The sequence below is a fragment of the Achroia grisella genome, unplaced genomic scaffold (assembly GCF_030625045.1).
Source record: "Achroia grisella isolate CSIRO2021 unplaced genomic scaffold, CSIRO_AGI_Agris_v1 utg780, whole genome shotgun sequence".
Classification (NCBI taxonomy): domain Eukaryota; kingdom Metazoa; phylum Arthropoda; class Insecta; order Lepidoptera; family Pyralidae; genus Achroia; species Achroia grisella.
Window position 1 is genome coordinate 8,395,100 of NW_026713020.1, and position 23,433 is coordinate 8,418,532.

A 23,433-nucleotide genomic window follows, 5' to 3' on the forward strand; every position below is an offset into this window, starting at 1 on the left:
ATATTACAAAGCTGAAGAGTTTGTTTGTTTGAACGCGCTAATCTCAGGTACTACTGGTTGGAATTGAAAAATTATTTTTGTGTTAGATAGTCCATTTGTCGAGGAAGTCTTTATGCTATATAACATTACGCTGCGACCAATAGGAGCGGAGCTGCAATGAAGAATATACCAAAAGATAGGGAAATGAATTGCAGTTGGAGTTACGCCGGTCCAGCTAATTTGGAAATGAAACTACCAGGTTTTTGAAAATTTTGCATTTAAATAAATAATTTCGATTCTCTATATTCGCATGCCGACTGAGTTATATTCTACGTACTAAAGTAAATTATACTTAAATTAACTTAAATTACAGATCTGACAGTTTTTTTACGTTTACGGGTTTCTTTGCTTCTTACCAATGTTGGAAGCTTCTTCCATCGTGTCTGGGAACTTGGAACCATGGGTCTCTGGTGTGATGAATATCAAACACCCAGAGAGGAAAGCAAAACTGGCAAATAGTACGAACGGCAGCTGATCCCAGACTGCTCTACCCTGAAAACGAATATAGCGTCATATTTCGATGCGTCCTGATCTGATGGTATACCGCGACTTTGCTTCTAAAGCTAATAGAATAAAAAAAAGGAAAGGAATGTCGCCACAAAGGAAGCAGCAGATATTACTATAAAAGAAAAGATCGGCCTGAAATTTTGCATGCAGGTAGATGTTATGACGTAGGCATCCGCTAAGAAAAAAATTATCCAGGTAACTCGAGTCAACTCGAGTTTTGATTAATTCTACCCCCAAGGGGACAAAATAGGGGATGAAAGTTTGCATGAAACTTTGTCAACTTTAAACCGATCGGGCTGAGATTTTGCATGCATGTGACATAGGCATCCCCTAAGAAAGGATTTTGATAAATTCCACCCCTAAGGGGATAAATTAACGCGAGCGAAGCCGCGGGCAAAAGCTAGTATATAATATAATGATAACAATGTTCCACAGATATATATTTTTCAGACACTAATCACTATAACTTAACATTATCATAGGTGTCGTATAAAAACAGCAATTAGAAGATAAAGGTTATTTGATACTAGAAAAGCGGGGAAAAATGTTGGGGCACTTGATACGACACGACGAACTAATTAACAACATTATTGAAGGAAAAATAGATGGAAAGAGAGGAAGGGGAAGACCGAGACACAGCTATATCAAGCAAGTTAAAGAAAAAGTTGGAGTCGTGTCGTATCAACAGCTAAAAAGACTGATAGAAGATCGTGGAAAGTGGCGGGAGCTCCACCGACAAGAGCACAGCTCTTAAATTATGAATGAATGAATGATACTAGAACTTACCAGCGCAGGAGTCAGTGGTGCCAGTATGGAGCCAATTCTGCCCATCATAGATGAGAAGGCGAAGAGACTGTGTCGGTACTTGGTGGGGTACAATTCTGCAGTGTACACATACACCGACGTCATGACCATTGCGATGCAATATGTACCAATCAGGTACAGCGCCAATGATGCTGCATATTGATCTGAAACAGTCACAATATGTTGATATAACTGTTTGACGACCTCGGTGGTCTAGCGGTTATCACACCGCTTTACGACCGATGGTCGCAGGTTCGATTCCTCGCACGGCACAAACATTTGTATTCATGAGTATGATTGTTTGTATAGACTTCTTTTTAATGCGAAACATGGGTTATAAGGGGTTGGAAGGGAGGATGAAAGGTTGTATGAAAGCGTCGTCATTTTTAAAGCTAGAAACTTATTTTTCAGGCTGTTGATTAAATATAAACAAATATGACTACGAAAGTTTATAAAAAATTAAGGGGGTAAAATAAAATAGGGGATGAAAGTTTTTATGGAATTTCGTCATTTTTGAAGCTAGAACTATGAATCTTTTTTTATTTGGTTTTTATTGGGTTAGATTATTAAATATTTTTTCATTATTTGGTCAAGGTCAGTAATTGACGAAGTCGTGGGTCCAGATAGTATCTAAATAATTTTCATTTCTCATATTTAAGTACTCATCTATACATATAACTAAAATTGGAGTGTCTGTTTGTAATATTGAGATAATCGTTTTTTACTACATGCATATGAATATAAATACGGTACATATATCAAAATAACATTTTTTTCAATTTTTGTCTGTCTATTTGTGCCGACTAATCTCTGAAATGGCTGGACCGATTATGCCGGACTTTTTTTGGCAGGCAGCTGATGTATTAAGGTGTAACTTAGGCTCTTATATTAGAACAATAAAGTTAAATTCCACGCGGACGAAGTCGCGAGAATAGCTACTGCTTAATAATTGAAAGGAAATACAAGTAGACAATACAAACATCGTCTCATCCAAGTCTCATACAATGTAGACATACCATACGAGACGATAAGAACAACACTTTGTTGCAATATTATCATACTGTTATCATAATGAACGAATTCATATAAAAATTTAATGACATACATATCTAAACACTATCTTTTATAGATATACGTTTTATATGAACGATGGTGATATGTAAATCCTAGATGATATTAATAAAAAACTAGAATTAATTGATTATAAGAAAATCATCAGTGCTAAAAGAGATATTAGTAAAATATAGATAATAGACTAATCACATAATTCCCAGGAATTAGGTAATTCACAAACTGTAATTCACAATCACTAATATATTTATTACATTAATACATAACACAGTAAGTCCTCGGAGAGAGCCTGGGGATCTGTAGTACAGGTCGACTCAGTTCAGGCTCCAGACTCTCACAAGGAATTACTTGTAAGTTAAATACATACTTTTGTTACTTTGTTTAATATTGTAAGTTTCCTTGTGAGCAGTAAATAAAGATTATTATTATTATTATTAATTATTTAGTTATCTTAAAAATGCATCTACTAGTAGTAGTCAAGGTTGCAATGTAATTTGCTCATAAAACGATCAAATATAACTCTCTTATTCCTTCAATAAATTGAAACTAATATCGGGAGATGAACTCGCAAATATCTAATCAGCATAAACGTCATTAACTACGCACTGTATGAATATAATAGAATAGAATAGAAAATAATTTATTCAAATAAACTTACTTTATGCACTTTAGAATAGTCATAACAATTTTTTTTTATCTACCTCTCGTTCGGAAAACTGTCTCATCACAAAAAGAACGAGCAAGAAACTTGTGTGTTGCGCTTTTAAATAATCCTTGTAAGTTTACATTTACAAGTCGAAACGTGTGAATACGAACTACCAACCAGCACTAATTTATTTGTGTCAAATATAAATATACAATAAGATTAAATCAGTCGTAGTGATAAGAGCAGACCAGTCCCTACAAGCAGCACTCGTTCACGAGTTTGACGGATGAATATAAAACTGTAGACTTGGAAGATATGCGCCATACATAAGTTAGAAATGTTGCAATACAAACTAAAAAGCTTGAGTTTATAATAGTATATTATTTTTATAAAAAAAAATATTATTAGTAGAGACAACTTGTACCGCAATCGCATATGCCTGCTTACGATGCAATACACAATTGCCGACACATGTAATTTCACCTCATAATGCATTTAAACTAATTACATTAGTTTTGACGATAATATCAGTGTTCGTGTAGCATTCAACCAAGGCGGTTTTATTTAGCAATAACACCTCATCAATCAATCAATCAATATATATATATAACTCTGGTGACTGACATAGTGATCTATCAACGGACAGCCCAAACCACTGGACGGATCGGGCTGAAATTTGGCATGCAGGTAGATGTTATGACGTAAGCATCCGCTAAGAAAGGATTTTGATTAATTCTATCCCCAAGGGGATAAAATAGGGGATGAAACTTTGTCAATTTTAAATCGATCGGGCTGAGACTTTGCATGCATAAAGCTAATATGACGTAGGCAGATTTTGATAAATTCCACCCCTAAGGGGATAAATTAACGCGAGCGAAGCCGCGGGCAAAAGCTAGTCAATCAATAAATCAACTAATATCATTATCACGAAACTATGGGTTTAAACCCCACACAAACTGTTACTATGTAATTTTTTGCAAATTTAAATATTATATGAACTATAAATGTAACAATTACGATTAACTTAGGCAATCGGTTTATAGGTACCACTTCCGGTTTTTCAAGAATAGTGGGTCACAAGATGGCGACGTATGAACAGTGACTCGAATAAAAAAGGGCATTATACGAGCAGCCAGCGAACGAAACGGACGAGTTTCAAAGTAAAAATTCTAATAAAGTAAAGTGACTGAAAATGGCTCCTACGTGTATCAAGTCTGCTGACTGTGACGATGATGGTTTTGTCACGGTACAAAAGAAGAGGCGTACAAAGAGGGTCAATCGAAACAATTGTGGCACAGCACCGACTGGGCCCAACTTCTTGTTGCGTGCCGCTACACCGACCACGGCGATGTACCTATCCCGCCTACACTACGCTACCAAGAAACAGGACATTGTTGACTACATCTGGACCAAAAACATCCTGACATTAATGGTGACGCAGCTAGAATCGAGTCAGAACGCGAACTTCAAAGAATTCATGGATCGGGTTCCCACCAACATGCTGCATGCTCATGAAGGAGGAGTACTGACCGAAGGGGATGATCTATCGGCGCTACCGTGGCAGATTGCCTTCGTCAGTACCGTGACCATAAAGACAATTTTATTTACATTTTATTATTATTTCTTATGTATGTTAGTCTGTAAGGTATTTATAATATGGCCTATGTAGACTGAATTAAATAAATAAGTGTATTAATGTACATATTAAAGAATAAAATATCTAACTCACCTTCAGGCATAAAGATATATCCAATTTGACACGCGGCACAAACCCAAAAGGCTATTATAAGCACTGGCTTCCTCCCAATGAGATCCAAAAGTATCACAGCAGTCCAATACCCGGGTATCTGTGCAGCGGACACGGCTACGTAATTTAGATATCTGTTACCGGATAGATTCACGGCATTGATTGACAATCCGTAGTAGATGAACGTGTTAGTTATCCACCAAATCGGTGACACCAAGCATCGAATCAGGATCTGCTTGTGCCGGAACACCAGCACAATTAGCCACGGCTCGTTCTTTTTTTCCAAACTTTCGTCTTGCGCTCTCTTTTTCTCTGCTTCGTTTGTAGCTCTTAATGCTTCTAGAGACTGCTCTGACAGTTTCTTGCCATTCACTTTTGCGATTTCTTTTAGGACTGTTTCGGATTCTGCGTAGCGACCTTTGCTCATGTACCATCGGACGGATTCCGCCATTATCCAGAAATAGCATAATGTCCACAGCATCGGTACATAGAGAACTAAGGTCAGCTGTCGCCAATTTGGGACGCCCCATGCTATAAGACCCAATGTAATTTGGCCCACAGAAAAGAAGGTATTCATAGTCGCGCCGGCAGCCACACGGAAATTTGGGCCCACGATTTCCATCACTGTAAAAATATATTTTTTTTATAATTACTTAATGGGGACAAATGACCCCATTGTAAGCAATGTACCATGTCAGGTTGAGTCGCAGTTCCCCCAGGAAACGCGATAAATTTGCCACGATGGCCTAACTGACCTGACCTCATGCTCATCTTATCATCCTCCACTGGTGCCCCGCCAGCGTAAACCGTTAGCGCAGGCGGGTGCACCATTCCATTACGTAATTAAAAAAAAACTTAGTTCAATATTTGTCAGGATTATGGCAATCTGTTGTAAATAAATACTTAAATGATGACAGTAAAATATAAAATTTCTGTCCCAAAAACAGTTCTCACTATCAATCAGGGAATCATCATAATTACATGATATATATTTGCATAAAAAAAAACAATATATTTATATTAGTTGTCTAGTACCCATAACACAAGCTCTGCTCAGCTTGGGATTAGATGGCGCTGTATGAACTGTCCTGGGTCATTGTCATTACATAGTATAAAACAAAGTCGCTGTCGCTGTCTGTCCGTCGCTAAGTATGCTTAAATCTTTAAAACTACGCAATGGATTTAGAAGCGGTTTTTTTAATAGATAGAGTGATTCAAGAGGAAGGTTTATATATATAATACATGTACACCCGTGCGAAGCCAGGGCGAGTAGCTAGTTTTTTAATAATAATATCCGAGGACAATTCACACAGCGCCATCTACCAACAAGATAAGTAGAGCTTGTGTTATGTATACTAACCAACTTATATAAATACATACATACATTTTTTTGTAAATACATACATAATATACATAGGAAACAACCAGGTTAAGACAAAGAATGATACTCATGAATACAAGTGTTTGCGTGCGAGGAATCGAACTCGCGATCATCGGAAGCAAAGCGGTGAGCTAAACCACTACACCACTGACACTGTCATAAAGAATACCATATGTATGACCTCCATTAAATAAACTGTACAGTTTATTTGATGGAGGTCATACATATCTTCTTGGTCTTGTAAGTGTACACTTACAAGAATCTCTAAAACATTATTTATATAGTTAATTATTGGAATTTATGTACATCGAATACAGTAGTCTTTGTTTATGTATGTACGTCACGTGTGAGTAATTTAATCAATATATGATAACCAAATTATTGATAGTGATGTCACAACGAGTGATATCACAACCTGGCGCTGACACGTTGGTAAGTATTTTAGGAATCTGCTGATTCTTTGCTAATTTTTTTTTATGTAACTGAAATAATAATAATATGATCCATAGACAATTATTTAGCAATAATTCATTCGTATAAAGCGATTTAGTCCCACAGCCTTTCCCGTAATCCCGTAATGTTTGTTTTTTCTTTTCTTAATTTTCATTTTGAAATATTTATAGAAACATCCAGAACGTTTGTGGTGAGAAAATATGAAGAAATTGCATGTAAAATAATGAAAACAACAATTTTATCTTCCGATAATCTTCCGATACAAACTGTTTGTACCTATCGTAAGGTTTTTTTTTGTGAATGATAGTGGAATGGTGCACCCGCCTGCGCTAATGGTTTACGCTGGCGGGGCACCAGTGGAGGATGACAAGATGAGCATGAGGTCAGATCAGTTAGCCCATCGTGGTAAATTCGCCATGAATTTATCACGATGGTTTCCAGGGGGAACCGCGTGGAGGTCAACCTGACATGGTACATTGCTGTAATGGGGTCATGAGTCCACATTACTAACAATGCCCTTCCCACCCATATTGAAGGGTTAGTTGAGATATGTATTGCGTAACTGAACTTCAAAAACCTTTGACATATTAGTTAATTCTGAGTCGTAATGGAGTTCACGAGGTCAGCTAGTTGATAAATAATTGTTAAATGTTTTTATTAACATAATCTGAATAATAATAATAATAAAAATGTTGCCATCTCCTCTCCTTAAGAGGGGAGATGAGAATTTTTGGAAAAAATAAAAAAATAAATTAAGTCAGAACAATTCACACTCCGCACGTCGTAAGAGCTTGTATTATGGGTACTAGACAATTGATACTTAAATATATTTTTTTGTAAATACATATATGCATTAATTATTTGTGAAATATTTGAGCGATATTTCATAAATCTAAATATATATAACTCATAGGTGACTGACATAGTGATCTATCAACGCACAGCCCAAACCACTGGACGGATCGGGCTGAAATTTGGCATGCAGGTAGATGTTATAATGTAGGCATCCGCTAAGATAGGATTTTGATCAATTCTACTCCCAAGGGGATAAAATAAGGGATGAAAGTTTGTATGAAACTTTGTCAATTTTATACCGATCGGGCTGAGACTTTGCATGCACAAAGCTACTATGACGTAGGCATCTTCTAAGACAGGATTTTGATAAATTACACTTCTAAGGGGATAAAATAGGGGATGAGAGTATCATCTTAGATTTTTGAGTGATTGAACTGAAATTAAAGATTGGAGCAACTATGATGAAGACGTTCACTTAAATAGGATTTTGATAAATTCAACCCCCATGGTGATAAAATAAGGGATGATACAGGATGTAAATATGTTAGTTTGAACCTATCAGTACCTAATGGAACGAATAAATTAAGACGAACAAAATAATTCTTTAGGATACTTTTATTTTAGAAAAATAAAGTTAAATTCCACGCGGACGAAGTCGCGGGAACAGCTAGTAACAAATATAATAATTTTATTTAATCAAAAATAACGAAACGGTTGCCGTAGCCTATTTTCTTTACCGGCGTATTAGTCTGATATATAAATTGTATTTTGTTTATGTCAACCAGATTTGAATTCACAACCTTTCAGTGTAAATAGAGCAACAACCACTAAACCAAAACGCTATAGTTATAAATTAAACTTACGCAATATATAAGCGCAGGAAAATCCAGCTGAACCAAAAGTAGCTTCAACGAACTCGGATATGACGAAGCCAACGTAGGTGTCTGCGAAGTAGCGAAGCACGCCCAGCCAGGCCGTGTTGAAGGCGTTGAGGGTGAGGGCGGTGCGTCTGCCCCACCGGTCGGACACGAACCCGGTGATGGGCAGGGCGGTCAGGGTGCCCACCGTGCGGATCGAACCGATCAGGGAGCGCAGCCACTCCTCGCAGCCGAGATCATACTGTTCGAATTCAAAATCAAAATATCTATATCAGTACGACCTCGGTGGTATAGCGGTCTAGCACGCCGCTTTACGTCCGATGGTCGCGGGTTCGATTCCTCGCACAAACATTTGTATTCATGAGTATGATTGTTTGTATCGGTCTGGGTGTTTTCTACGTATAATATGTATGTATTTACGAAAAAAATTATCTATGTATTAGTATCAGTTATCTAGTACCCATAACACAAGCTTTCTAGCTTAACTTGGGTCTAGATGGCGCTGTGTAAATTGTCCTGAGATCATTATTATTATTATTATTATATATTTCTATTATAGACTGCTACATCTAATTCAAATTCAAATTCAAGATATCTTTATTCATGCAGGTCAACTATAGACTCTTATGATATGTCAAATCTACCGTCAGTTCGGAGTGCAGGTAGATGTTATGACGTAGGCATCCGCTAAGAAAGGCTTTTGATTAATTCTACCCCCAAGGGTATGAAAGTTTGTATGAAACTTTGTCAACGTTATACCGATCGGGCTGAGACTTTGCATGCATAAAGCTACTATGACGTAGGCATCCCCTAAGAATAGATTTTGATAAATCCCACACCTAAGGAGATAAATTAACGCGAGCGAAGCCGCAGGCAAAAGCTACATAGTTTCATAAAAAACTTACATCATAAACTACAGACAGAGTGTTCTCATAGACTCGTTCCTCGCAATCGAGGAGCACGTCCCTGTCGAAGAGTTCCGCCGGACAGGTGTCCCGGGGAGGTATTTCAGTTCTGTTCCCGAACCGCTGGCAGCTAGAGGTGGTGTCCGGAACAGCGTCCAGGATCCAGGAGGGAGCAAACACGGGTTCCTCTGCATCGCATTCCGGGATCAGACATCTGAAAACAAAACATAATGTCTTAATCTTAATCATACTGAAATAACATTACAACTGAATCCCAAAAATAATTACATAGTATAAAACAAAGTCGCGGTCGCTGTCTGTCCGTCCCTATGTATGCTTAAATCTTTAAAACTACGCAACGGATTTGAAGCGGTTTTTTTTTAATAGATAGAGTGATATAAGAGGTTGGTTTATATATGTAATACATGTACACCTGTGCGAAACCGGGGCGAGTAGCTAGTCAAAATATAAACATACTAGCTACCCGCAGCTGACAGTGTAAATGTGATCCAGACACAGTTATCTATAATCCTATTAAATACTAGGTATGCATAGTTATCAAATATTTGAAGGTAACATATGTAAGTACACATATGATAACCCAGTAATTTCAAATTGATGTGTATTTCAATGTAGGTACAGATATTAAAGACGTTTTAACAATAAATTAATGTATACTACGTGACGTATTATAAAATTAACTTTGCCCGCGGCTCCGCTCGCGTTAATTTATCCCCTTAGGGGTGGAATTTATAAAAATCCTTTCTTAGGGGATGCCTACGTCATTGTAGCTTTATGCATGCAAAGTCTCAGCCCGATCGATTTAAAATTGACAAAGTCTCATACAAACTTTCATCCCCTATTTTATACCCTTGGGGGTAGAATTAATCAAAATCATTTCTTAGTGGATGCCTACGTCATAACGTCTACCTGCATGCCAAATTTCAGCCCGACGCGTCTAGTGGTTTGGGCTGTGCGTTGATAGATCACTATGTCAGTCAGTCACCTTTGAGTTATATATATTTAGATAATAAAAAAATAATTTACGAAAATAGGTTTTTAAATATATTTGTAAAAATAATTAATACTTATACATATATAACATATAAGTAGGAAACCGGACAGTTTTCACCTCATCACTGTTTTATTACAAGATGTATATTTTTTATACGATTTTATTATTCTTACTCCACACTAATATTATAAATGCGAAAATAACTCTGTCGCTTTAACGCTAAAACTACTAAACCGATTTAAATAAAATTTGCTACACAGATAGTTTAGACTCTGAGAAAAGACATAGGTTACTTTTTAATGTGAAAAAAGGGTTGTAAGGGGTTGAAAGGGGACATGAAAGGTTGGAAGTATCGTAATTTTTAAAGCTAGGAGCTTGATACTTATATTTTAGGCTGTTGATAAAATATATATAAATATATCATTCAAGGTTTGTAAAAATGTTATCCTCAAGAGCTTATAATGAAATAGGGGATGAAAGTTGTATGGAAATACGAAATTTTTTATGTCTTTTTTGGGTTATATATAACACATGGACTAATATACTCGGGCACAGCTAGTAAGTAAGTATAACGAGAAGAAGTTTTATGGATGATAATGGAATGGCGCACCCGCCTGCGCTAACGGTTTACGCTGGCGGGGCACCAGTGAAGGATGATGAAATTATTAAATCTTTTGATCATGAGGATGTTAAAATTATTAAAATCAATCGGTCATGAGGATGTTAAAATTATTAAATCATTTGATCATGAGGATGTTAAAATTATTAAATCTTTTGATCATGAGGATGTTAAAATTATGAAATCATTTGATCATGAGGATGTTAAAATTATTAAATCTTTTGATCATGAGGATGTTAAAATTATGAAATCATTTGATCATGAGGATGTTAAAATTATTAAATCATTTGATCATGAGGATGTTAAAATTATTAAATCATTTGATCATGAGGATGTTAAAATTATTAAAATCGTTTGATCATGAGGATGTTAAAATTATTAAATCTTTTGATCATGAGGATGTTAAAATTATTAAATCATTTGATCATGAGGATGTTAAAATTATTAAATCATTTGATCATGAGGATGTTAAAATTATTAAATCATTTGATCATGAGGATGTTAAAATTAATAAATCATTTGATCATGAGGATGTTAAAATGATTAAATAATTTGATCATGAGGATGTTAAAATTATTAAATCATTTGATCATGAGGATGTTAAAATTATTAAATCATTTGATCATGAGGATGTTAAAATTATTAAATCATTTGATCATGAGGATGTTAAAATTATTAAAATCAATCGGTCATGAGGATGTTAAAATTATTAAATCATTTGATCATGAGGATGTTAAAATTATTAAAATCGTTTGATCATGAGGATGATGAAATTATTAAATCTTTTGATCATGAGGATGTTAAAATTATTATATCTTTTGATCATGAGGATGTTAAAATTATTAATTAATTTGATCATGAGGATGTTAAAATTATTAAAATCGTTTGATCATGAGGATGTTAAAATTATTAAATCATTTGATCATGAGGTTGTCAAAATTATTAAATCATTTGATCATGAGGTTGTCAAAATTATTAAATCATTTGATCATGAGGTTGTCAAAATTATTAAATCATTTGATCATGAGGATGTTAAAATTATTAAATCTTTTGATCATGAGGATGTTAAAATTATGAAATCATTTGATCATGAGGATGTTAAAATTATTAAAATCGTTTGATCATGAGGATGTTAAAATTATTAAATCTTTTGATCATGAGGATGTTAAAATTATTAAATAATTTGATCATGAGGATGTTAAAATTATGAAATAATTTGATCATGAGGATGTTAAAATTATTAAATCATTTGATCGTGAGGATGTTAAAATTATTAAATCTTTTGATCATGAGGATGTTAAAATTATGAAATCTTTTGATCATGAGGATGTTAAAATTATTCTATAACATCCTAATCTTAATCCTACATACCTCGTATTTATTCTAGAAGTAGTGAATATATATTCGTTGGCGCCCCACGACGCGAATATGACCATGATCACAGCCAGCAGCAGGGTCTTCAATTGAAACAACCCGAATTGTCCCAATTCCCTTATCAGGATCGTATCCAAGTCCACCTTGGACGTCTTGACATCTGTACCAGTGGGTACATGGCCGGTATTAGACATGACGGTAGGAACGGAAATATGATATACAAAAATTGAAGTTCATACGCCGCAAAAATGTACAACATTAATAAATGATTTTTGTATATTTTAATTTGAATTTGATGTACACTGCTATTCACTACTACGACACCAATGAAGCATCTATTGAATTTAAATAATTATTGATTATTTAAACTCATCATCAATCATTATAAAACTTACTTCTACTGATAACAAGGCTGATTATCTGTATAATCATATTTTACGATTATATACTATTTGACGTCTACATATGTATTTCATAATGTGTCATATCAATTTTGTGTTGACGACCTCGTTGGTCTAGCGGTTTAGCAACGGGTTCGATGCCTCGCACGGTGCAAACATTTGTATTCATGACTGTACACGCGACATCGTCCGCGGGGAATTTAACTTTATTTTTCTAAAATGAAAAAAAATCTATATAAAAGTTGCTCTTTTTACATCAGCTACCTGCCAATATAGGTCCCGTCAAATTCGGACCAGCCATTTCAGAGATTAGCCGGAACAAAAAGACAGCCATAAAGACAAAAATTGTAATAAATGTTATTTTGGTGTATGTACCATATTTATATTCATATGCATGTAATAAAAAACCGTCGTTTCAATATTACAAACAGACACTCCAATTTTATTTATATGTGTAGATTACGATTGGCTGTACAGATGTTTTCTATGTAAATTGTGTATGTATTTACAAAAAAAATCTATGTATTTACATCAGTTGTCTATAGCCAGCCCATAGCACAAGCTCTGCTTACCGTGGGACTAGATGGCGCTGTGTAAATTGTCCAGGGTTATTTATTTATAGGTTGCATTTCAATGAAGGTGGTTAGAAACTCCATAACCTCATTCCTCCAGCACCGTTCCACCAACCACCACCACCAAGGAATCGAATCTGCGACCATTAGAAATAAGGTGGTGTGTAAAACATATGAATATATATATTATATATCGACGACCTCGGTGGTCTAGCGGTCTAGCACACCGCTTTACGTCCGATGGTCGCGGGTTCGATTCCTCGCACGGCACAAACATTTGTATTCATGAGTATGATTGTTTGTATCGGTCTGGGTGTTTTCTATGTATATTATGTATGTATTTACGAAAAAAAAAAATCTATGTATTTGTATAAGTTATCTAGTACCCATAACACAAGCTTCAGCTAGCTTAACTTGGGTCTAGATGGCGCTGTGTGAATTGTCCTGAGATTATTATTATTATTATATATATATACGCACATGTCCACGTGTATACGAGTAATCTTTCATTCCTCAGGATTAGGATGTTATGTGTACGTACCCGGTAATTTCACTGCCATATCACACACAAATTCAAGAAGCTATCGATTATAATAATTAAATAATTAAGATATCTTCGTAATCATTACGATTAATAAGATAATTACGATTAGAAAGTAATGTACGAACTCATGCGTCACCTGATTTAAGGTCCGCAGTGGAATAATTACTAAATTCATATTTTTTTTTAGTCATGATAATGGAATGGTGCACCCGCTGGTGCTAACGGTTTACACCGGCGGGGCACCAGTGAAGGATGATAAGATGAGCATGAGGTCAGGTCAGTTAGCCCATCGTGACAAATTAATTTATCACGATGGTTTCCAGGGGGAACCGCGAGGAGGTCAACCTGACATGGTACATTGCTAGCAATGTACCATGTTTATTAGCATACAACGTTATAATTTTATTTTCTCATTGCTTTCTTGATTTAATTGATTGATTTTAGAAATATGAAAGCGTAGCGGTTTTTGTATTAATTGCCGCATGCATTCTTATGTAAAATGTGAATACTATAACTATCAGATGGCAATTGTGAGCAGCTTTGACGTGGTCTAGTGTTTTGAGTAGTTATGCTCACTAAAATGTCCAGACTTGTGGCGGCGTGGTGGGCCGGGTCATTGGGCTCCCTAAAATATGGTCGAGCGCAGTGATGGCTGGCTCATCCGTCATACTCGTGAACGGGTGCTGCTTGTAGGGACTGGTTTGCTCTAATCACTATGACTGATTTCCTCTTATTAATTGTTTAACCAGTTGGTTATGTATTCAATATTTTTTCTTTTTGAGTATTTAATTGAATTAGTGCTAATTGGTGGTTTGTATTCACACACTTAAACTTAAAAATGTAAAGTAATAATAAAATTATTTAAAAGAGCAACACGCAAGTTTCTTGCTCGTTCTTCTTGTGATGAGACAGCTTTCCGAACGAGCGGTAGATTAAAAAAAAATGTAATGACTATTCAAAAGTGCTTCAATGTAAGTTTATTTGAATAAATGATTTTCTATTCTATTCTATTCTAAGTTTATTTGAATAAATGATTTTCTATTCTGAGTATAACTTAATTATTCACATAGATCCTTTCTGCGTCCTGTACACGTCATATTTTTATCCCTATCCCTACTGTCCAGTTTGGCTAGGTGCTGTAGTTGTGAAGAACTGGTAACCTAACCCGCTTATAGTCAGTACGGTCGACTATGCACTGAGGAGTAATATCCGACATTCGCGACAACGTCGCCCGAGGCACGTTCTCATTGATCCCGACGACCCCATAACGGTAGTCAACCTCCCCACGGGCCCATCCGTCCACTCCGACCACACTTTTACACATTTACACGACACCGTCCTCGCCGGCGAAGACGACGACCTCACACACCTCGTATCGCGCAATCAACCGGGCGATTGAGCGCGCCCGGGCGCTCCACACCGGCGCCCCAGGTCGCCCCTTCCTTGGTTTGGAGTGCCATCTGCACTCGCCCCCTATCTTTCGGTGAAGCTGTAAAGGCCATCTGCGGCCAACAGTAGTCCGAAAAAAAAAAGAACTGGCAAGAAACTGTTCATATTTTTATCATAGTCTATAAAGTATTTATGATATGGGCCTAGTTACCTGAAATAAATAAATAAATAATAATAATAAACAATTGTGATATAAACATGAAACTAATATTATTACAAAAAATGATACGTTCACTTTACTTTATTAATTTTTTTTAAAAAAGGATATCCATCATCATCATCATTGCCTTGCCTTTATCCCATTATTTGTGGTCGGCGCAGTATGTCATTCTCTTCCACTGCTCTCTATCGGTCGTCATATCTGAACATCATCATCATCATCATCATTGCAGCCCGGAAGACGTCCACTGCTGGACATAGACCTCCCCCAAAGATCTCCACGATGATCGATCCTGCGCTGCTCACATCCAATGCCTTCCAGCGACCTTGACCAGATCGTCGGTCCACCTTGCTGGAGGCCTTCCCACGCTGCGTCTTCCGGTCCGTGGTCGCCACTCGAGGACTGTACTGCCCCAACGGCCATCTGTACTACGAGCTATGTGCCCCGCCCATTGCCACTTCAGAGTCGCAATTCTTCGGACTATGTCGGTCACTCTGGTTCTTCTGCGGATCTTCTCATTTCTGATTTGATCACGCTGAGTAACTCCGAGCATAGCCCTCTCCATTGCCCTCTGAGTGACTCTGAACATACTCTTCTTTTATTCATATCATCTTTCACACAATCCATCCATCTTGGTGATGAAAGTTTGTATGAAAGTTTGTCAATTTTAAACCCAACCGGCCGATTTTAAAACGTTTGCACAACATTTGGACAGCAAATATTAATAAAAATAGGAGATATATAAAATATATATAAATAATAATAATAATAAAACCCAGTAAAAGATGTACTAATAAAACATATACCAATAATAATAATAATAATGGAAATTTCATTTTAGCCGCTTATGAACGCCAAATTTTTTATATTATAATTTTTTCCCTACCATCCAGTTCAGTCTATAGATCCAATTGAGGAGAACTGGCAAGAAACTCAATTGAATTACTTATAAAATTCAATTTATATAGCATGTTAGGGAGTCTATCCGAAGATATAATAATAATCTCAGGACAATACACAGCGCTAGGCCCATGTTAAGCAACTAAAGCTTGTGTTATGGGCACCAAATAATAAACATTTAGAGTAATTCACGATTGTATATTTAGATCAAGTGCGTATCCTCCTGGAGGTGATATGCTCGGCCTCCTCCATGGAATCTGGTAGTTTGGTGCCGAGAGTCTCCGGCGTGGTGAACAGCAACAGCCCTGACAGCAATGCGAAACTTCCGAACAGTACTGATGGTAACGGATTCCACACCTCCTGTGCCTAAAATATACAGTCGATTCAATTTAAATTCATTTGTTACTTTATCTATCAGCTTATTCACTCTTGAAACCAATTCCGATCTGATCAGTAATCCGAATTGGAAGGGCTTATTCAAAATGCCTTTTATACATTTTATTGAATTAGATGTTATTTTATTTATATTATTAACAGGATCTTCAAATTCAAAATATCTTTATTCATGTAGGTCTATTACAGACTCTTATGATATGTCAAATCTACCGTCAGTTCGAAATGATTTCGAGATGAGAAGAACTGACAAGAAACTCAGCTCGTATTCTTTTCAAATAAATGTTATACAGGTTTACAATAATAGAGATTCATTTTTAAATTAAAATTTGGGAGAATAGAGTGATGATATTGCAAAAGAAAATAGTCTAATCGATGTTCGTAACCCAAATAGACCAGTCCCCACAAGCAGCACCCGTTCACGAGTATGACGTATGAGCCAGCCATCATTGCACTCAACCATATTAGAGGGAGCACATCGACCGATGACTTCAATAACTGTGGTCACGAGCTGAGAGTCAGCTCGTGACCACGGCTAGTGCAACCTAGTCAAAACTTAGAGAGAGATATTTGAAATACTAAAGGTATATGCCGTAAAATTATTCGTGTTAAGACCCGGTTAATAACATAAATTATTTATTTATTTTTTATTTTCAATTCTTGATGGATTTACATTAATTCCACTACTATTAGCATGTGTGAGACCATTAATATTCAGTTCGGAAACTAGACCACCGCTATTGGAAGAATCATGACTTTTACCATTAGTGACTAAATTCTGGTCATTATTTGATCTATACCCATATTGCAACAGGTGTTTTGTCTCTAAACGAGGCATCATCAGGCAATGCACAGAGTTTGGAAGCCTAGTGTCGACTATTCATTGAGGAGGGAGGAAGAGGAGAAAAATATAAATTCATTACGTAATTATATTCGTATATTTTCGTTCTCTTGAATTCTGTACTAGCAACGAATTAGTTCTATTTTCAGTTAATCTAAATATGTATATAACTCAAAGGTGACTGACTGACATAGTGATCTATCAACGCACAGCCCAAACCACTAGACGGATCGGGCTGAAATATGGCATGCAGGTAGATTTTATGACGTAGGCATCCGCTTAAGATTTTGATTAATTCTACCCTTAAGGGGATAAAATAGGGGATGAAAGTTTGTATGAAACTTTGTCAATTTTAATCCGATCGGGCTGAGACTTTGCATGCATAAAGCTACTATGACGTAGGCATCCCCTAAGAAAGGAATTTGATAAATTCCACCCTAAGGGGATAAATTAACGCGAGCAAAACCGCGGGCTAAAGCTAGTTCATAAATAAGCTGAGGAACCGACTGATTGAAGCACCGAAAGCAATAGGAAAAGTAGATAAAAACATCACTTAGATCGATCAGTACACCATTCTTCCAATATAAACGGTAGGTGTATTATAAGGGTTACACTTACCAGCGCTGGTGTGATTGGAGCTGTGATGGAACCCAATCTCCCGACCATGGAAGAAAAGGCGAAGAGGCTGTGCCTGTACTTAGTGGGAAATAACTCCGCAGTGTACACATATAGAGATGTTACAACCACCGAGATACTATATTTGCCAATCAAATACACGACCAAAGAGAGAGTATCCATTCCTGAAAAATAAACATTGGGTCAAAATCAAATGGGTGATAAGAAAATGCTATGACCATCTAGCTATTTGTTTAATCGAATTAGGTGTTATTTTGCGGAAGTCCATTTCACTATTTAATAGATTTATATTATTTTGTTTAATTCCGCTACAATTAGCACGTGTGAGACCAATATTGAGTGTGGAAACTTGACTACCGTTACGACCTTCTCTATTGGTGATCAAATTCCGACCGTTACTGAGTCTACACCCATATTGCGACATTTTAATGTTTCGTCTCTGAACGAGGTATCATTAGGCATTGGAGATGGATTGGATCGGATATAGCTTGAAGGTTGACTGTTCGGTGACCAAACCGCGACTTATCTATCTATTTATGCATCATTTGATGCAATAGATATAGGGTTTATACATATATAAGATCTTTCTTCCATCGAAGTAGACAGAGATATTATAACGTCAAATGATTTGATTCAAATAGACTTACTTCACATTTATCAATAAACTATTTATATAGGTTCAATTCAATTCAATACAAAATATTTTTATTCATATAGGTCTATTACAGACTATTATGATATGTCAAATCTACCGTAGTACGGAATGATTTCGAGATGAGAAGAACTGACAATAAACTCAGCTCGTATTCTTTTCAAATAAATGTTGTACATGTTTCCAAAAATTCGTTTAAATTCAAATTTAGGAGAATAGAGTGACCACCAGCATATGCTATTGGAAAGCAAAAAGTCTAATCAATAACAGCCTCTACTGCATTTACATCTCTCTACAAGATTTCAGTTCTTATTAAAGTATTTAAATCCTTTTTTAGGAAGTCTAGAAAACTCTTGTACATTTCTCTACAAGATATCAGTCAAAATTCAATAAGAAGAATACGTAAAAATTAAATAATTATATTTAACTAGTGATACCATAGATAGACTTAAAAATTCATCTGAGTAGGTACGTCTCAGATATATCAGCTATCATGTAATGTATACTCTACATAGACTATATTTCGGTTGTAGGATGCAGATTACTGCAGATCGGGTAGTGAAAGGACGAGATGCTGGATGAGAAGCATGACTTGTCCTCTAGAACGGTAACGCAAGAATGGTATTGCATTTTTTTTTATTTAGGGGTTTGTTGTTACCAGGTGCAATGACCTGTAACACTGCGACCTGTATAGATCTATTGTGCTCGCTTTTTCAAAGTTCGCTACCTAGACCCGTAAGGGACAAGAATTGAAGGATATTCTTAGGAGCGATGGTTTTTATCTCCTCAGAATATAGTGTATACTGCATTGCGGGTGATATATGGTAACATAGTATAGATATAGATAGCATGAGATCAGGTCAGTTTGCCGTCGTTACAAATTTATCAATAGAATTTATCACGATGGTTTCCAGGGGGAACCTGACATCGTACATTGCTAGCAATAACATAATCAATCCCTTTCCCCACAATAAGCTACGGTTAGTGCTTACCATCTGGTGATAGCTTGTTTGCCCTTACAATAAAAAAAAAGTATAATTAATTTTACCTTCAGGCATAAAACCAAAACTGAACTGGCATACAGCGCACATCCAATACGCGCAGATTAAAACCGGCTTTCTACCAATGCGGTCCAATAATAAGATCGCTGTCCAGTATCCAGGGATCTCTATTGCTGATACAAACACATAATTTAAATACTGGTTTCCAGACAGGTTCACAGAGTTGATGGCCATTCCGTAGTATACCAAAGTCATGGTGATCCACAATATTGGTGACACCGCACAACGAAGTAACATCACACGAGATCTGAATACAAGAGCCGGCAACCATGGTTCATTTACGGTCGTAGTTTGATTCCCTATTTCCTCCACTGCTCGTAATAATTTAAGAGACTTCTCAGATATTTCCCTCTTGTTAGTCTTTGCTACTTTTAGAAGAATCGCTTCAGATTCTTCGTAGCGACCTTTGCTCATGAGCCACCGGACGGATTCTGAGAGGATCCAGAAATAGCTGACCACTATTAGCTGTGGCGCGTAGAGTATCTGTGTGAGGGGTCGCCAGGATGGCACACCCCATGCTATCAGACCAAGAAGCACTTGGCCTACCGCGAACATGGTGGATAGGGTAGCACCAGCAATCACTCGATATTTGGGGCCGACCAATTCCGTTACTGTAATAAAACGAAGGTATATAATAAATTTAAGTTAATAATAGTATAATACAATCATTTAACTTCTTATTTCAAATTCAAGAAAGCATTATATTCAAATATTTTTAATTTGGGAATTAAAACATCATAAATTTCCTCTAATTTCTTATCATTCAGCCTAGTTATATCTGTTTCCATAAACAGATGTACGCCATTTTGCAATGATAATTAATTATTACAAAAGACACTAAAGCAAGCTAGATTGAAGAACGCAGGAATACCTGACCTGACAGTGCACGTCTTTGTTGTTCTCTATATATATTTACATTCTTCACTGCATGAAAGCCTACTGCACCATGAAACAACGTGCGTGTAAAGGCATATAAAAATTATAAATAAAATAAAAGATGAATTACCCAGGATATAGCAAGACGAGAAGCCACCAGCTCCAAGACAAGCTTCCAACACTTGCAAAGCGAGGAACCACTCATATGTATTGACAAAGGAGCGCACAAGTCCAATCCAGCCGGTGTTGAAAGCGTTAATGCTGAGTGCCACACGCCGGCCCCAGCGATCTGAAATATACCCGGTGATGGGTAGCACCACCAGGGTGCCGACTGTCCGAATGGTACCAATAAGGGAACGACGCCACTCATCACAAGCCAGTCTGAACTAAAAGATGAATAAGATAAAAATGATGAAGGAATGAATGAGATAATCAACTTTCATTTCAACCGTATTCCAATCTGAATTAGGTGAGACAATTCCTTAATAATACCATTGTATTTGAGGTTCATAGATTCAAAGCTAGTACATTCATAATTTCATCATCCTCCACGATGTTCCATCATTTTCTTTAAATCTTGACTTCAATTTTGTGTAATTAATTAGTTTTAACGTACCCTTGGTCTTCCCCTTCCCGTCTGTCCTACGATTTTGGCCTCTATAATAATTTTCATAAAACCATCCTCAAGTGTCCTAACATTTTCCTACGTCTATTTTCTATAGTATTCAATATCTGCCATTATTTCTTTTCCGGCAGAGAGGTGAGTGGGTGTATGGGATACATTCCCAACCAAAAACCTACGAGCGCCATTGTCGGAGTGCGTTACCATTCTACAACGAAACACCCTGTAGATGATCTATGGCAAGCCCAAGGAATAGGGCCAAATAGGTCGCCCTAACATCGTGTCTCGGTGTTAGGGCGACCTATTTCGTCCTATTCAGTTGTGGAGTGTGAGTATACGAGCACACCTCCGTGGCCATTTTGTTGACGCTCTGCGATGTACAACACCCTGATAAATAGCAAATAATATAAACATATTAAATTCCAATACTAACATCATAAACAACGCTGTAAGTGTTCTCATAAACATGATCCTCGCAGCTGATAATGGTGCTACTAAACCATGAAACTGGACAGGTCTCGTTTCCAGGAGTCTGGTAGCTTCTGTCAGCGTATCTCGTGCAGTCATCGAAGTCATCAACGCCGATGCCGGGTATTGCGTTCAATACCCATTCAGGGCGAAATTCTGGATGGGGAACGTCGGGATCGCATTGAGGAATGCGACATCTGAATAATAGTGTAATTGCGGTTTCAGAGGAGCTTCCTCCCACGTACACTTACATTGTGGAATGAACTACCTGCCGAGGTTTTCTCACGAGACTACAGCATGGAGTTTTTCAAAGTTTATTAATATTAAGATTTCTTAAAGATCGGCAACGCGCATGTGATGCACCTGGTGTTTCAGGGGTCAAGGCTATAGTAACCATTTACCATCAGATGGGCCGTATGCCTGTTTGTCACTAAAAAACTTTAATGCATAAAAATAATATATAAATATTTTATGCGAAATTCATTTAGGCGAACTTAACACTAGAGTTCTCTACCAGTCAACAATAAGGAAAACTGAGATATTATTAAACGGCGCTTTATGGCTTACAAACATACCTACATATATGGTAATTTTTCGTCATTATTCATAAATATAATATCCAATTAGTATAATATCCAGTTACTACTTTTGCTTACATGATAAATCCTTTTATTGTTTTTGTTTCTTTTTCTCTTATCTCAGTTTTCTATATGTTTCTATTTTACCCAACTAGGCTGTACGGTCTAAGAGTCTTTGCCTGTTCCATCATTGAAAAGGAGATGGACGAATATGGGGGAAAAAAAATATGAAGAAGTTTAAACGTAGACTAGGCTGTACGGTCTAAAGATCTTTGCCTGTTCCATCATTGAAAAAGAGATGGATGAATATGGAAAAAAATCTCTGTGGTTCTGTAACTGTCAAACTATTTGGTATATATATATATCCCTTATGTATGTTTATATTTTGGGTTCTGTATATATTGTTTTTCATTTACTATATTATATTTGCACAGCTATCAATTATTCTCTGCACTACTTGTGGTTGAATGGTAGAAACTGCTGCATGAAATTATGTCCGCCAAATGTACTACATTTTGTATTATGTGCATTGAAATTAAATAAATAAATATACAACATTGCATTTTGATCAGTTTAAAAGTTTGTACATGAATCAAACAAATCAAAATTTATTTCCGCATTTATATTATTACTGGTTTTTTTTTCATCAAAATCCGTTCAGTAGGTTTTGCGTGAAAGAGTAACAAACATCCATACTCACATACTTTCGCGTTTATAATACTAACAAGATTGAAATAAAGAAACGGAGAGAACCCCAATTATAACCGTTATTGCAACCAGCCTGGTACTAATCTAATTACCTGGTAGGTACCCTGGCAGCAGTGAAAATATATTCACCAGTAAACCCTCCAAATATTGCAGGCAGGGATGCTAGCGCCAGTGTAATAAGTTGGTATCGACCAAATTGCCCGATTTCTTGTACTAATATTAGATCTAGATCGACGCCAGTGTTGCCAGTATCAGAATTGTCTGATTCCCCATTTTTAGTGCTGGCCATACTCTTAGTAGGCTGGTACCTTTTAATCGAGACTAAAACAATAATATTT

General features: G+C 36.5%; 2 protein-coding genes across 2 annotated transcripts; both read right to left on the reverse strand.

Moving 5' to 3' along the window:
* Positions 1-372: 372 nt before the first annotated feature.
* On the reverse strand, positions 373-12,428 carry LOC131851097 (organic cation transporter protein-like). The gene is made up of 6 exons (XM_059201524.1): positions 12,232-12,428; positions 9,227-9,440; positions 8,307-8,562; positions 4,797-5,438; positions 1,333-1,514; positions 373-531 (listed from the first exon to the last, which is right to left on the reverse strand). The coding sequence occupies exons 1-6, from the start codon at positions 12,426-12,428 to the stop codon at positions 373-375; spliced, it is 1,650 nt and encodes a 549-aa protein (XP_059057507.1).
* Positions 12,429-16,467: 4,039 nt separating this feature from the next.
* On the reverse strand, positions 16,468-23,384 carry LOC131851056 (organic cation transporter protein-like). The gene is made up of 6 exons (XM_059201477.1): positions 23,188-23,384; positions 21,775-22,006; positions 20,850-21,105; positions 19,831-20,454; positions 18,113-18,294; positions 16,468-16,626 (listed from the first exon to the last, which is right to left on the reverse strand). The coding sequence occupies exons 1-6, from the start codon at positions 23,382-23,384 to the stop codon at positions 16,468-16,470; spliced, it is 1,650 nt and encodes a 549-aa protein (XP_059057460.1).
* Positions 23,385-23,433: the final 49 nt, after the last annotated feature.